Genomic DNA, 12,058 nt, shown 5'->3' with positions numbered 1-12,058 from the left:
CTCAGTAGCGTTGCATTTAGGGGTGCACCGATCGGATATCGGTCCCAATATTGACAAAATGGCTGGATCGAGGATCGGAAAGGTGAACAGATCAACGGGCCGATCCAGTTTTGTTAGTTTTTTCCTCTCTGTCGCACGTGTGTGGCATGCTGGAAGAGATGAGTGTACAAATAAATAAGAATTCAATACATTATATCTGTTATTTTGTCTTAGTTAGGAAAGTCTGGTGCCTTTTAGTCTTTCACAGGATGGAATGACGGTATAAGGTGGAAGGTTACAGTGTATTATTAATTCAACAACGGTATCGGATCGGTATTGGTTATCGACATAGAGCTGGGCAATATATCGATATTATATCTATCGTGATAGGAGACTGGATATCGTCTTAGATTTTGGATATTGTGATATGACACAAGTGTTGTCTTTTCCTGGTTTTAATGGCTGGATTATAGTAAAGTGATGTACTTTTTTTAATTTACCAGACTGTTCTAGCTTTTCTATTATTTGCCTTTACCCACTTAGACATTATGTCCACATTACTGATGATGATTATTTATCAAAAATCTCATTGTGTAAATATTTTTTTGTAAGCACCAATTGTAAACCCTACAATATCGACGCAATATTGATATCGAGGTATCTGGTCAACAATATCGTGATATTAGATTTTTTCTGTATCGCTCAGCTCTGTATCGACAGATACACAAAGCCCAGGCATGGGTATCGGGACTTAAAAAGTCTGATCGGTGCATCCCTATTTGCATTTCACCTTTCACCTAACTCATTTCTAAGGTTCTCCTTCTCCATAAACACCATGAGATCAAGGAGAGGATTAACTTTTCCTGCTCCAGATCTCCCACCGTGGTCAGAAAGAACAGGGGAGACACTTTGGTTCTCTCACTAGGACTCTAGAGTGCCTACTCACTCTGAAGATAATTGTCACTCTCTCACTTCTCCCTCACACTTACACACTCCCCACACACACACACTGGCCCTGCTATTCTCTTAAAGAGATCGATGCACACACCATCGCACAAGTATAACATCAGGCCACTTACTTAGGCTTCGGCGAAAGCTCTGCGTGGAGCCTCCGCAGAACTATACATCCCACTTTACGTTAATTGTAAAGATATGTTATGCAATAAGGTGCTTTGCATGTTCTTATGCTGTCATTCTGTGCATGTTTGTGTGTGATGCAGTTCAAATCCCACCCAGTACGGCGTACGCCCCACCAATGAAAAGGCCCATTGAGGAGGAGGAGGGAATCGATGACAAGAGTCCGAATAAGAAGAAGAAAAAGCTGCAGAAGAAATGTAAGTGTTTTTTTAGCTCCTGTATTTAAGACTTACTTTAAACTTTAATGAAGAAAACGTTAAATGTTTCTGATGTCAGCTTGTTAAATGTGAATATTGTTCTAGTGTCTTCTCTCCTCTTGGACCGTAAACTAATATAAAATAATAAAATATATTTGAGTTGTGGACAAAACGATACATTTGAGGATGTCATCTTGGGCTTTTTTGGGAAACAATGATCCACATTTTACACAAATGTTTTTTTGTTTTTCATTTTATAGACTAAACATCTAAACTATGCACAAAAAGTCAGTAAATTTGTTTTGGGTAGATCATTTCTTTGTTGTAACACACGGCCACACATGCAAAGAAGCATTGTGTGGCCAGGTTGGCTCAGTGGGTAGAGCAGGCGCACATATACTGAGAGGTTTATGCCTCGACGCAGAGGTCCAGGGTTAGAGTCTGACCTGTGATGACTTCCTGCATGTCTTTTCTCTCTCTCTCTTTATCTATCTTTCTATCTCTCCTCCTCCTCCCCCCCCCTCACCTAGCTGTCCTGTCTTTGTCCTGTTTTTAATCTTTAAAAAATAAAAATAGAGCTTTGTCATCTTGGAGGATACTTTGGTCCCAGACTGTGGAGAAATGAGATGGCCACTGATTGCAATACCAACGGCAACAAAAAGCTGTTTAGCTTTGTCAGCGCACATACTCGGCTCGGCTGCTCATCCCAAAAACGTGGCACCATTTAAAAGGGAACTAATCAGGCTTTTCCGTTGGTATAACGTTAGCCTGGATGCCAGCCGAACTTAGCCCCGCCCACAACATTTGAATAATTAGTCGACGATCGATAATTGATTAAGAATTTCGTCTGACGTTAATTTGTTGTCGATAACTAATACTGGTTGCATTGCGTAGTGAGTCTTGAAGCAATCTGTCTATCTGTTGCTCTGATTGGTTGTAGGTCTATCTGTTGCTCTGATTGGTTGTAGGTCTATCTGTTGCTCTGATTGGTTGTAGGTCTATCTGTTGCTCTGATTGGTTGTAGGTCTATCTGTTGCTTTGATTGGTTGTCCCATAATCACAGCTCAATGGAGCAGAATCAGACTCATATTCTGACCAGAATCTGAGTCTGACCATGTCAGGCTATTATAACATTTATTGGCAAGAATCATTGTTAACAAACACAAATTTGCTTACTTTTTTCGCGTAGTTTATTCAGAAAATAATTGACAATGACATTGTTAGTTTCAGCCCAAGTATCAATCCTATTTCCTGCATCCAAATCAACCTGAGTGCGTGCCGTGTGGGTAAAGATAAAGGTTGTGATCAAAGGATTAGTCTTCAGTTAGGGAAAAGAAAAGTTGATGTGTAAATTAATACAGTTTAGGTTTTGGACAAAACAAGCAATTTGAAAATGTTACACCCTTTACACAATTTGTCAACTGATTGACAAAAATAAGTAAGTCAACGGATTGGATAGGTTTCTTACGGTATGTCCTGCTGTTGAACCAGCTCCAGAGGAGAAGGCAGAGCCTCCCCAGGCCATGAACGCTCTGATGAGGCTCAACCAGCTAAAGCCAGGTCTCCAGTACAAACTCATATCTCAGACCGGCCCGGTTCACGTTCCCGTCTTCACTATGGCCGTGGAAGTGGATGGCAAGACCTTTGAGGCTTCTGGTCCATCCAAACGCACTGCCAAGCTGCACGTAGCCGTAAAGGTAAGCACAGCATTCATGGCGAACATCTGAAGTTGATTACGATTTAGATATCTCCTTAAAGGTCCTTTTGTGGTCCCCTAATACTGTATCTGAAGTCTCTTTTATATAGACCTTAGTGGTCCCCTAATACTGTATCTGAAGTCTCTTTTTATATAGACCTTAGTGGTCCCCTAATACTGTATCTGAAGTCTCTTTTATATAGACCTTAGTGGTCCCCTAATACTGTATCTGAAGTCTTTTATATAGACCTTAGTGGTCCCCTAATACTGTATCTGAAGTCTCTTTTTATATAGACCTTAGTGGTCCCCTAATACTGTATCTGAAGTCTCTTTTATATAGACCTTAGTGGTCCCCTAATACTGTATCTGAAGTCTTTTTTATGTAGACCTTAGTGGTCCCCTAATACTGTATCTGAAGTCTTTTATATAGACCTTAGTGGTCCCCTAATACTGTATCTGAAGTCTCTTTTTATATAGACCTTAGTGGTCCCCTAATACTGTATCTGAAGTCTCTTTTATATAGACCTTAGTGGTCCCCTAATACTGTATCTGAAGTCTTTTATGTAGACCTTAGTGGTCCTCTAATACTGTATCTGAAGTCTCTTTTATATAGACCTTAGTGGTCCCCTAATACTGTATCTGAAGTCTCTTTTATATAGACCTTAGTGGTCCCCTAATACTGTATCTGAAGTCTCTTTTATATAGACCTTAGTGGTCCCCTAATACTGTATCTGAAGTCTCTTTTTATATAGACCTTAGTGGTCCCCTAATACTGTATCTGAAGTCTCTTTTATATAGACCTTAGTGGTCCCCTAATACTGTATCTGAAGTCTTTTATATAGACCTTAGTGGTCCCCTAATACTGTATCTGAAGTCTCTTTTATATAGACCTTAGTGGTCCCCTAATACTGTATCTGAAGTCTCTTTTATATAGACCTTAGTGGTCCCCTAATACTGTATCTGAAGTCTTTTATGTAGACCTTAGTGGTCCCCTAATACTGTATCTGAAGTCTTTTATATAGACCTTAGTGGTCCCCTAATACTGTATCTGAAGTCTCTTTTTATATAGACCTTAGTGGTCCCCTAATACTGTATCTGAAGTCTCTTTTATATAGACCTTAGTGGTCCCCTAATACTGTATCTGAAGTCTTTTATGTAGACCTTAGTGGTCCTCTAATACTGTATCTGAAGTCTCTTTTATATAGACCTTAGTGGTCCCCTAATACTGTATCTGAAGTCTCTTTTATATAGACCTTAGTGGTCCCCTAATACTGTATCTGAAGTCTCTTTTATATAGACCTTAGTGGTCCCCTAATACTGTATCTGAAGTCTCTTTTATATAGACCTTAGTGGTCCTCTAATACTGTATCTAAAGTCTCTTTGAACTCATATTAATGTTAAACCTCAAATTGACATTTTCATGCCATGGGACCTTTAATGTTAAGGTACGGTTCCACAGGCAGCATCCTCTCCAGAACAGCAGAGTGTAGGCTAAACGATGGATATACTAAGAGCTACTTTCGGGTTAGGCCAGCGTAGGAGTTAAATCGCACTCGGAATGGGAAGGGTTGAGAAATTTATATTCAGCTAGTTGTCATATACAATTTCACCGCTAGATGGGAGAAATTCTTACACTATGTAGCTTTAATGTTTTACATAAAGCACTTTGAATTGCCCTTTTGCTGAAATGTGCTATACAAATAAAGCTGCCTTGCCTAAATGCGACACACATTTTATTAATTTTATTAGTTATTAGAGTACAAAAACACTTCACACAAATTTTTTTATTAAATTCTTAAATACTTCTTATTCACACTGATTTTTCCATTACATGGCTGAGAAGTGTGAATTAAATTTCATCCTAGGTGGTATTAAAATGTCTTTTTAAAATGTCCTAAATGTAACTTAAAGAATCCTGGGTGTTCCTTGTTAAACTACAATGAACCTGTGTGGACAATCGCAGGTTCTCCAGGACCTGGGCCTGCCCACAGGAGTGGAACTCAAGACCGAGACGGTAAAATCGGAGGAGGCAGAAGTAGCGGTCACTGTGGAAGAGCTGAAGCCAGTTGTGACGGCCATCGAAAGTACAGCTACTGCCGCAGGAACAGCCAACGCAGACGCCGCTAACGCTGAGGTACAAAGCTTCCTCTCGGTGTGTCAGAAAGGGATTGTTGTGTATTAGGGCTGGGCGATATGGACCAAAAGTCATATCCCGATATATTTTGGCTGAACATCGATATACGATATATATCCAGATATTTTTTCCGCAAAGTGAGAGCAAATGTTCAGTCAAGGCCAAATATGACATGTAGTTTCATAGAAACCGGCTATTTCAGTGAACAGTTGCAAAATCAAATGAATAAATAATAAACCGGTTTCTTCACTTGGTTCAATGCTCAGCTGTTCAAATAACAATAAAATAAATAAATACTGTATAACAGGAGTACCTTTTTTGAAATCAAAGCTCCATAAGGTTTGTTTTAGTTTTTTTCCAACGTTTTAAATTGTTAAATTTTTCTTCTACACATTTTCAGCGCTTATTTCTACGTCCCATATTTTCTGATATAGGGTTGGGAGATATAGAGAAAATCAGATATCATGATATTCTTGACCAAATACATCTATCGATATTGCGGCGATATATTCTAGAGTTGACAGTTGGTGCTCTCGCAAAATATCTTCACACTTAGATTTTAGATAAATAATCATTAATAATAGAACAGCTAGAACAGTCAGAAAAGGGAAGTTCAGAAAAGTCCACTTCACTGTAATGCAGCCTTTAAAACCAGGAAAAGACACTTATGTCATATCACGATATTACGATATCCAAAATCTAAAACGATATCTAGTCTCATTTCACGATATCGATATATCGCCCAGCCCTAGTTGTGTGCATGAAGTGAGGGCACGTTCAGACCAGAAAATGGGGATACAGCAATTTGCCGCAGATCTTTTCCATCAGATCGTTTTTTTTTTTTAGGATCTAGGATGTTCAGAACGCACTTGAAAGCAGCTTCATTTCACAGAGTAAGAGAGAAATTAAAATAGACTGAGGGACTAAGGAAACAATCCCTGCAGCCAGGTTCCCTCATGACATGAATACTGATAAATAACTGGTCATTATTGCTGTTTGAGTCCCACAGAGATGTTAACAACTAGCACACAGACTCTTACAATAATTTAAACGCTGCCTTGTGAGAGTATTGTCCACCCTGAATAGCAACTGGCCAATTGGGCCAATGTAAAATAGTAACAGTGGCTATAAATTGGTTATTACGTTTTTTTTTTAATTCAAAACATTGCACGCAATTATTTTAGCTAATTGCGATGTGTGTCAGATACAGTCATATCAGTTACGTTATTAATAGGAAGCTTTTATAACACAAGCCAGGCAGGCTTGATGAGTTACAACAAGGAGACTCAACCCCTTGAATTGAATTTCAGGGGCAAAGTTGATGCTAAAGCTACAAAGCTAACAGTGTAAAGCTACGTATGCTGCTGCCACAGGGCTGCTGTTAACTAAACTCCTAGTTCAGGGTTTAGTTTTTTACTTTCATAGTGTTTTAAGACTTTTTTCTTTTTGTGCCAGCAATAGAGGCAGTGATGTTTCCTGTACAGGACTCTGACAGGTCTGATCGCCAGTTACGTGACTGGCTTGTTTCTCGGAAATTATTTTTTTTTGCTTACCCCGCAGTCTAATCGCACTACCCCCATTCAAACTGAATCTGCAGACCTGTGTTTTTTCTCTGCCAGCTGGCGGCTTCTTTGGTTTTATTATTTATTTATTATTTTATATATTTTTTACTTTTTATTTCCTTTGCATTCAAATGGTGCAGGCATACATGTCTTAGGGGGTCAGTCCATGGGTTCAACATCCTCTTAAAAGGTAACTACTTCAACCTGGACCCTATGTTTTTGTGTCCAAGTGACTTATGGGAACAACAATCTAAGACATTGGCTGCAGTCGGCAGCGGAGAAACAAACTACAATGTACAGGCCAAAAGTTTGGACACACCTTCTCATTCAATGTGTTTCCTTTTTATTTTCATGACTATTTACATTGTAGATTCTCACTGAAGGCATCAAAACTATGAATGAACACATATGGAATTATGTACTTAACAAAAAAGTGTGAAATAACTGAAAACATGTCTTATATTTTAGATTCTTCAAAGTAGCCACCCTTTGCTTTTTTATTAATAAGGGAAAAACTCATGAAGCTCATTGAGAGAACACCAAGGGTTTGCAGAGTTAACAAAAAAGGCTTGAATGTTTTCAGTTATTTCACTTTTTTGTTGAGTACATAATTCCATATGTGTTCATTCATAGTTTTGATGCCTTCAGTGGGAATCTACAATGTAAATAGTCATGAAAATAAAGAAACCCATTGAATGAGAAGGTGTGTCCAAACTTTTACTGTTTATTTACATGGAGTCAGGTGGGTTTAGCGAACGCAACTTCACTAATGTTTTTTAAAAAAGCATCTTACTCTTCAACAGAAAGGTTGAGCTCCTTTAGAAATCCTTTCCATAATGTTGGACACGTAGAATATCGACAGCTGGACCAATGTCAAAGATTGTTCTTCCCATCGGTCACTTAGACACAATAACATTGGAAAATGGGGTCCAGGTTGAAAAGGCAATAATTCTACTGACCGTGTCTCTTAACTGTCAGACTGCTCGCCAACAGGGACCAATCCTCACTAAACACGGCAAGAACCCTGTGATGGAGCTGAACGAGAAGCGCCGAGGCCTGAAGTACGAGCTCATCTCGGAGACTGGCGGCAGCCACGACAAACGTTTCGTCATGGAGGTGGAGATAGACGGCCAGAAGTTTCAGGGGACGGGATCCAATAAGAAGGTGGCCAAGGCGTACGCTGCGCTGGCTGCTTTGGAGCGGCTCTTCCCTGAGGGATCTATGGCTGAGGCAGCGAAAAAGAAAAAAGGACCACCCATGGTAAGCACCCAGTAGCCTGGAAATCCAGATCTGAAAGATTAAGGGTCTGGTATTGAGTAATGGAAATGGCCCAACTCCAAGCATGCATTTGAAAATCTCACTGCACGCAATTAGATAACACTACGACCAATCACAACAATACACAGGGTGACATATCCAGAGCCCTATACGCTTGGCTACCAGAGGAGATAAATGGGAGATTAATTTTAGCTACCAGAGGAGCTAACTGGTAGATTAAACTCTTGGCTACCAGAGGAGCTAACTGGTAGATTAAACTCTTGGCTACCAGAGGAGCTAACTGGTAGATTAAACTCTTGGCTACCAGAGGAGATAACTGGTAGATTAAACTCTTAGCTACCAGAGGAGATAACTGGTAGATTAGACTCTTAGCTACCAGAGGAGATAACTGGTAGATTAAACTCTTGGCTACCAGAGGAGCTAACTGGTAGATTAAACTCTTGGCTACCAGAGGAGCTAACTGGTAGATTAAACTCCTGGCTACCAGAGGAGATAACTGGTAGATTAAACTCTTAGCTACCAGAGGAGATAACTGGTAGATTAGACTCTTAGCTACCAGAGGAGATAACTGGTAGATTAAACTCTTAGCTACCAGAGGAGCTAACTGGTAGATTAAACTCTTAGCTACCAGAGGAGCTAACTTGTAGATTAATCTCTTAGCTACCACAGGAGCTAACTTGTAGATTAGACTCTTAGCTACCAGAGGAGCTAACTGGTAGATTAAACTCTTGGCTACCAGAGGAGATAACTGGTAAATTAAACTCTTAGCTACCAGAGTAGCTAACTGGTAGATTAATCTCTTAGCTACCAGAGTAGCGAACAGGTAGATTAATCTCTTAGCTACCAGTGGAGCTAACTGTTGGATTAAACTCTTAGCTACCAGAGGAGCTAACTGGTAGATTAAACTGTTTAGCTCGCTTCTGGCCCGTCTATATCACATACATGCGATTGGTGCAGCTCGCCTACAAGGGCATAGTTAATGAGCATGCGTATCCATCTACAGTATGCATTTATTAGTTTACTTATTCTTCTAACTATATGCTCTGGATACAATTTATTCAATTTTTCTGTTAGATTTCTGACTGACTTAGAGTTTTTCCATTTCCAGTGTTTGTTCTGTCGTCTTGAAGATCTGTGGATTTGGCTTGTGTCCAAACCCTGTTCCCTTCTGTATAGCATTGATTAAAAAGTGTAAATAAAATGTTCCTTTCCTCTGTAGCACACGCCCTGCTTTGGCATGATGGGAGCGCCAGGCGCCGCAGACGCTGCCTTGCCCAGGGGTAGAGGGAGAGGCAGAGGAGGGCGTGGAAGGGGCAGAGGCTTCAATAACGGAGGAGGCTACGGCCAAGGAGGTAAAAACACACTTTTTACTGTAGCTGACATCCTAGGGCTGCTCGATTAGGGGGGGAAAAAAAATATACAGTACAGGCCAAAAGTTTGAACACACCTTCTCATTCAATGTGTTTCTTTATTTTCATGACTATTTACATTGTAGATTCTCACTGAAGGCATCAAAACTATGAATGAACACATATGGAATTATGTACTTAACAAAAAAGTGTGAAATAACTGAAAACATGTCTTATATTTTAGATTCTTCAAAGTAGCCACCCTTTGCTTTTTTTGATAACTCTGCAAACCCTTGGTGTTCTCTCAATGAGCTTCATGAGGTAGTCACCTGAAATGGTTTTACCTTCACAGGTGTGCTTTGTCAGGGTTAATTAGTGGAATTATTTCCCTTATTAATAAAAAAGCAAAGGGTGGCTACTTTGAAGAATCTAAAATATAAGACATGTTTTCAGTTATTTCACACTTTTTTGTTAAGTACATAATTCCATATGTGTTCCTTCATAGTTTTGATCCCTTCAGTGAGAATCTACAATGTAAATAGTCATGAAAATAAAAGGAAACTCATTGAATGAGAAGGTGGGTCCAAACTTTTGGCCTGTACTGTATAATCACAATTATTTCGGTCAATATTCAGGGTTCATATACGTTTTTAAAAAAACTGGAAAAGTTATGGAATTTGAAAAAGGCAAATTCCAGGCCTGGAAAGGTTTTGGAAACCTAAAAAGATCCAGAAAGTTTTGGAAAAGTCATGGAATTGTTTTTAACAGCATAATAATATGTCATTAATAAATGTATTTTCACCTGGTCTTAACCTCAGCGTTGTATTCGGGGAGAGATATTAAGAATCCCATTATGAACCACAGACATTATCATTCATTTATAGTTAAACCTTTGAGGGTCAACTTTAACTCAGATTAGTATTCTTATTGTAGAATGTCGACTGACCTTTTCAGGAATACATAGTCATGGAAATTTGCCAACAAAGTCATGGAAAAGTATTGGTTAAAGTGCGTATGAACCCTGAATATTGAAATCCCGATAATTTAACACAATTACTCGTTGAGTTCTGGGAAGATGTTGCAATCATTGAACTTTAAAAAAACAGCGGAAAAAGTTAAATAAATCAACAGTAAAAAAATACAATTGTGAAATTTGTCTTTAATACTTTTCCTATTTAAACTTTATTTTTTCATTCAGAACACGAGAGAAAATAAGTTTACTTGCAAAACGTAATGAGCTAATTAATGGTTTTTCTCGATTATTCTGTTTTTGTGATCATCAGGAGCCGAAATCATAATCACGATTTTAAATTTTGATTAATTGCACAGCCATAAGACATCCTGTGTGTACCGGTAAAGAGTTGGTAGACATTCTTAACTTAATAAATAAGCATATTAAATGTGCTTCATCCTGCCAGGTGGCTTCGGGACATATGGTTACGGGAACAATGCTAACTCCGGATACAGTGAGTATTTCTTTCATTCTCTATAATCCTGGTTTGACTGGATATGTACTCTTTGTCTGGGCTGTACTTAGATCTCCTGCACACTGGCTGTGTGACACGCGTGGCTCGAGCCGCCCCGAAAACACGTGCATGCTAGAAATAAACCGACTCCTATTTTTCACGCAACATGCAAGCGTGTTAGAAGCGTTTCCAGGCAACATAGAATACGAAAAGATGTTTATGTAATTTTGACACAAATACATATTAATAAATTACATTTAGATCTAACCCTAACCTCTAGCTCACCCAGTAAGAGCGTGCGCCCCATGTAGGCTGAGGTCTTTGCAGTGACCCGGATTCATATCCGACTTGTTGCCCTTTGCGATATTTTTTTTTCTACCACCGTGGCCACGCAAAGACCTGCCCTTCAATAGCTACTACTGGCCAGGCGTACATGCTTACACAAGGTAACGTAACCTAATTAGTTCAGGTCCTATCCACTGACCAATCGGCTATCCTAACCTTAACCACTCGAGGTCAAATGTCCAATCCACTTTATTTGTATAGCACGATTTTAACAAACACAACTTTTCCAAAGTGCTGCACAAACAGTAAACACAATAAAAGCACAGAGGTACCCAATATAAAGATAAATGCCATAAAAATTTAAATAAAATTAAATAAGTTGAATAAATTAAAATGCACTGTCTGCACACAATTAAAATAAGCAAGCATACGCATAAGATCAACACTCTACCTGGTGTTAAAAGCCAAAGAAAAGAGGTGGGTTTTAAAATTAGACAGAGAGGAGGCCTGTCTAATGTGCAGAGGCAGTCCATTCCAAAGTTTTGGAGCTGCAACCCCAACTATCGACTACTATGGCCACGCCAACTGGGTCCTGGCGTGGCCATAGTGGGATTCGTAATTTTGCCGGTTCTTTGCGGTGTGTCATCCCACGTCTCTCTCACCTTTCCTGTCTATCCACTGTCTCTCACTCTGAAATAAAGGGGGGACAAAAGGCCCGAATATACAGTACAGGCCAAAAGTTTGGACACACCTTCTCATTCAATGAGTTTCCTTTTTATTTTCATGACTATTTACATTGTGAAATAACTGAAAACATGTCTTATATTTTAGATTTTTCAAAGTAGCCACCCTTTGCTTTTTTTATTAATAAGGGAAATAATTCCACTAATTAACCCTGAAAAGCACACCTGTGAAGGTAAAACCATTTCAGGTGACTACCTCATGAAGCTCATTGAGAGAACACCAAGGGTTTGC

The 12,058-nt window shown here is 39.3% G+C and overlaps 1 protein-coding gene across 5 annotated transcripts in view; it reads left to right on the top strand.

Moving 5' to 3' along the window:
• Nucleotides 1-12,058, top strand: part of ilf3b (interleukin enhancer binding factor 3b) — a 43,956-nt gene that overhangs the window by 22,605 nt on the left and 9,293 nt on the right. For 4 of the 5 annotated variants that reach the window (XM_028598723.1, XM_028598725.1, XM_028598724.1 and 1 more), the window contains exons 11-16: nt 1,200-1,313; nt 2,805-3,010; nt 4,973-5,143; nt 7,684-7,965; nt 9,203-9,335; nt 10,751-10,798. In XM_028598723.1, the coding sequence (XP_028454524.1) occupies nt 1,200-1,313; nt 2,805-3,010; nt 4,973-5,143; nt 7,684-7,965; nt 9,203-9,335; nt 10,751-10,798 (954 nt within the window). The remainder of the gene's footprint in view (nt 1-1,199; nt 1,314-2,804; nt 3,011-4,972; nt 5,144-7,683; nt 7,966-9,202; nt 9,336-10,750; nt 10,799-12,058) is intronic. The other variant, XM_028598726.1, reaches the window with a different exon arrangement.

The sequence above is a fragment of the Perca flavescens genome, chromosome 15, assembly GCF_004354835.1.
Source record: "Perca flavescens isolate YP-PL-M2 chromosome 15, PFLA_1.0, whole genome shotgun sequence".
Lineage (NCBI taxonomy): Eukaryota > Metazoa > Chordata > Actinopteri > Perciformes > Percidae > Perca > Perca flavescens.
Note: the sequence above shows the minus strand (reverse complement) of the source record. Positions and strands in the feature narration are given on the sequence as shown.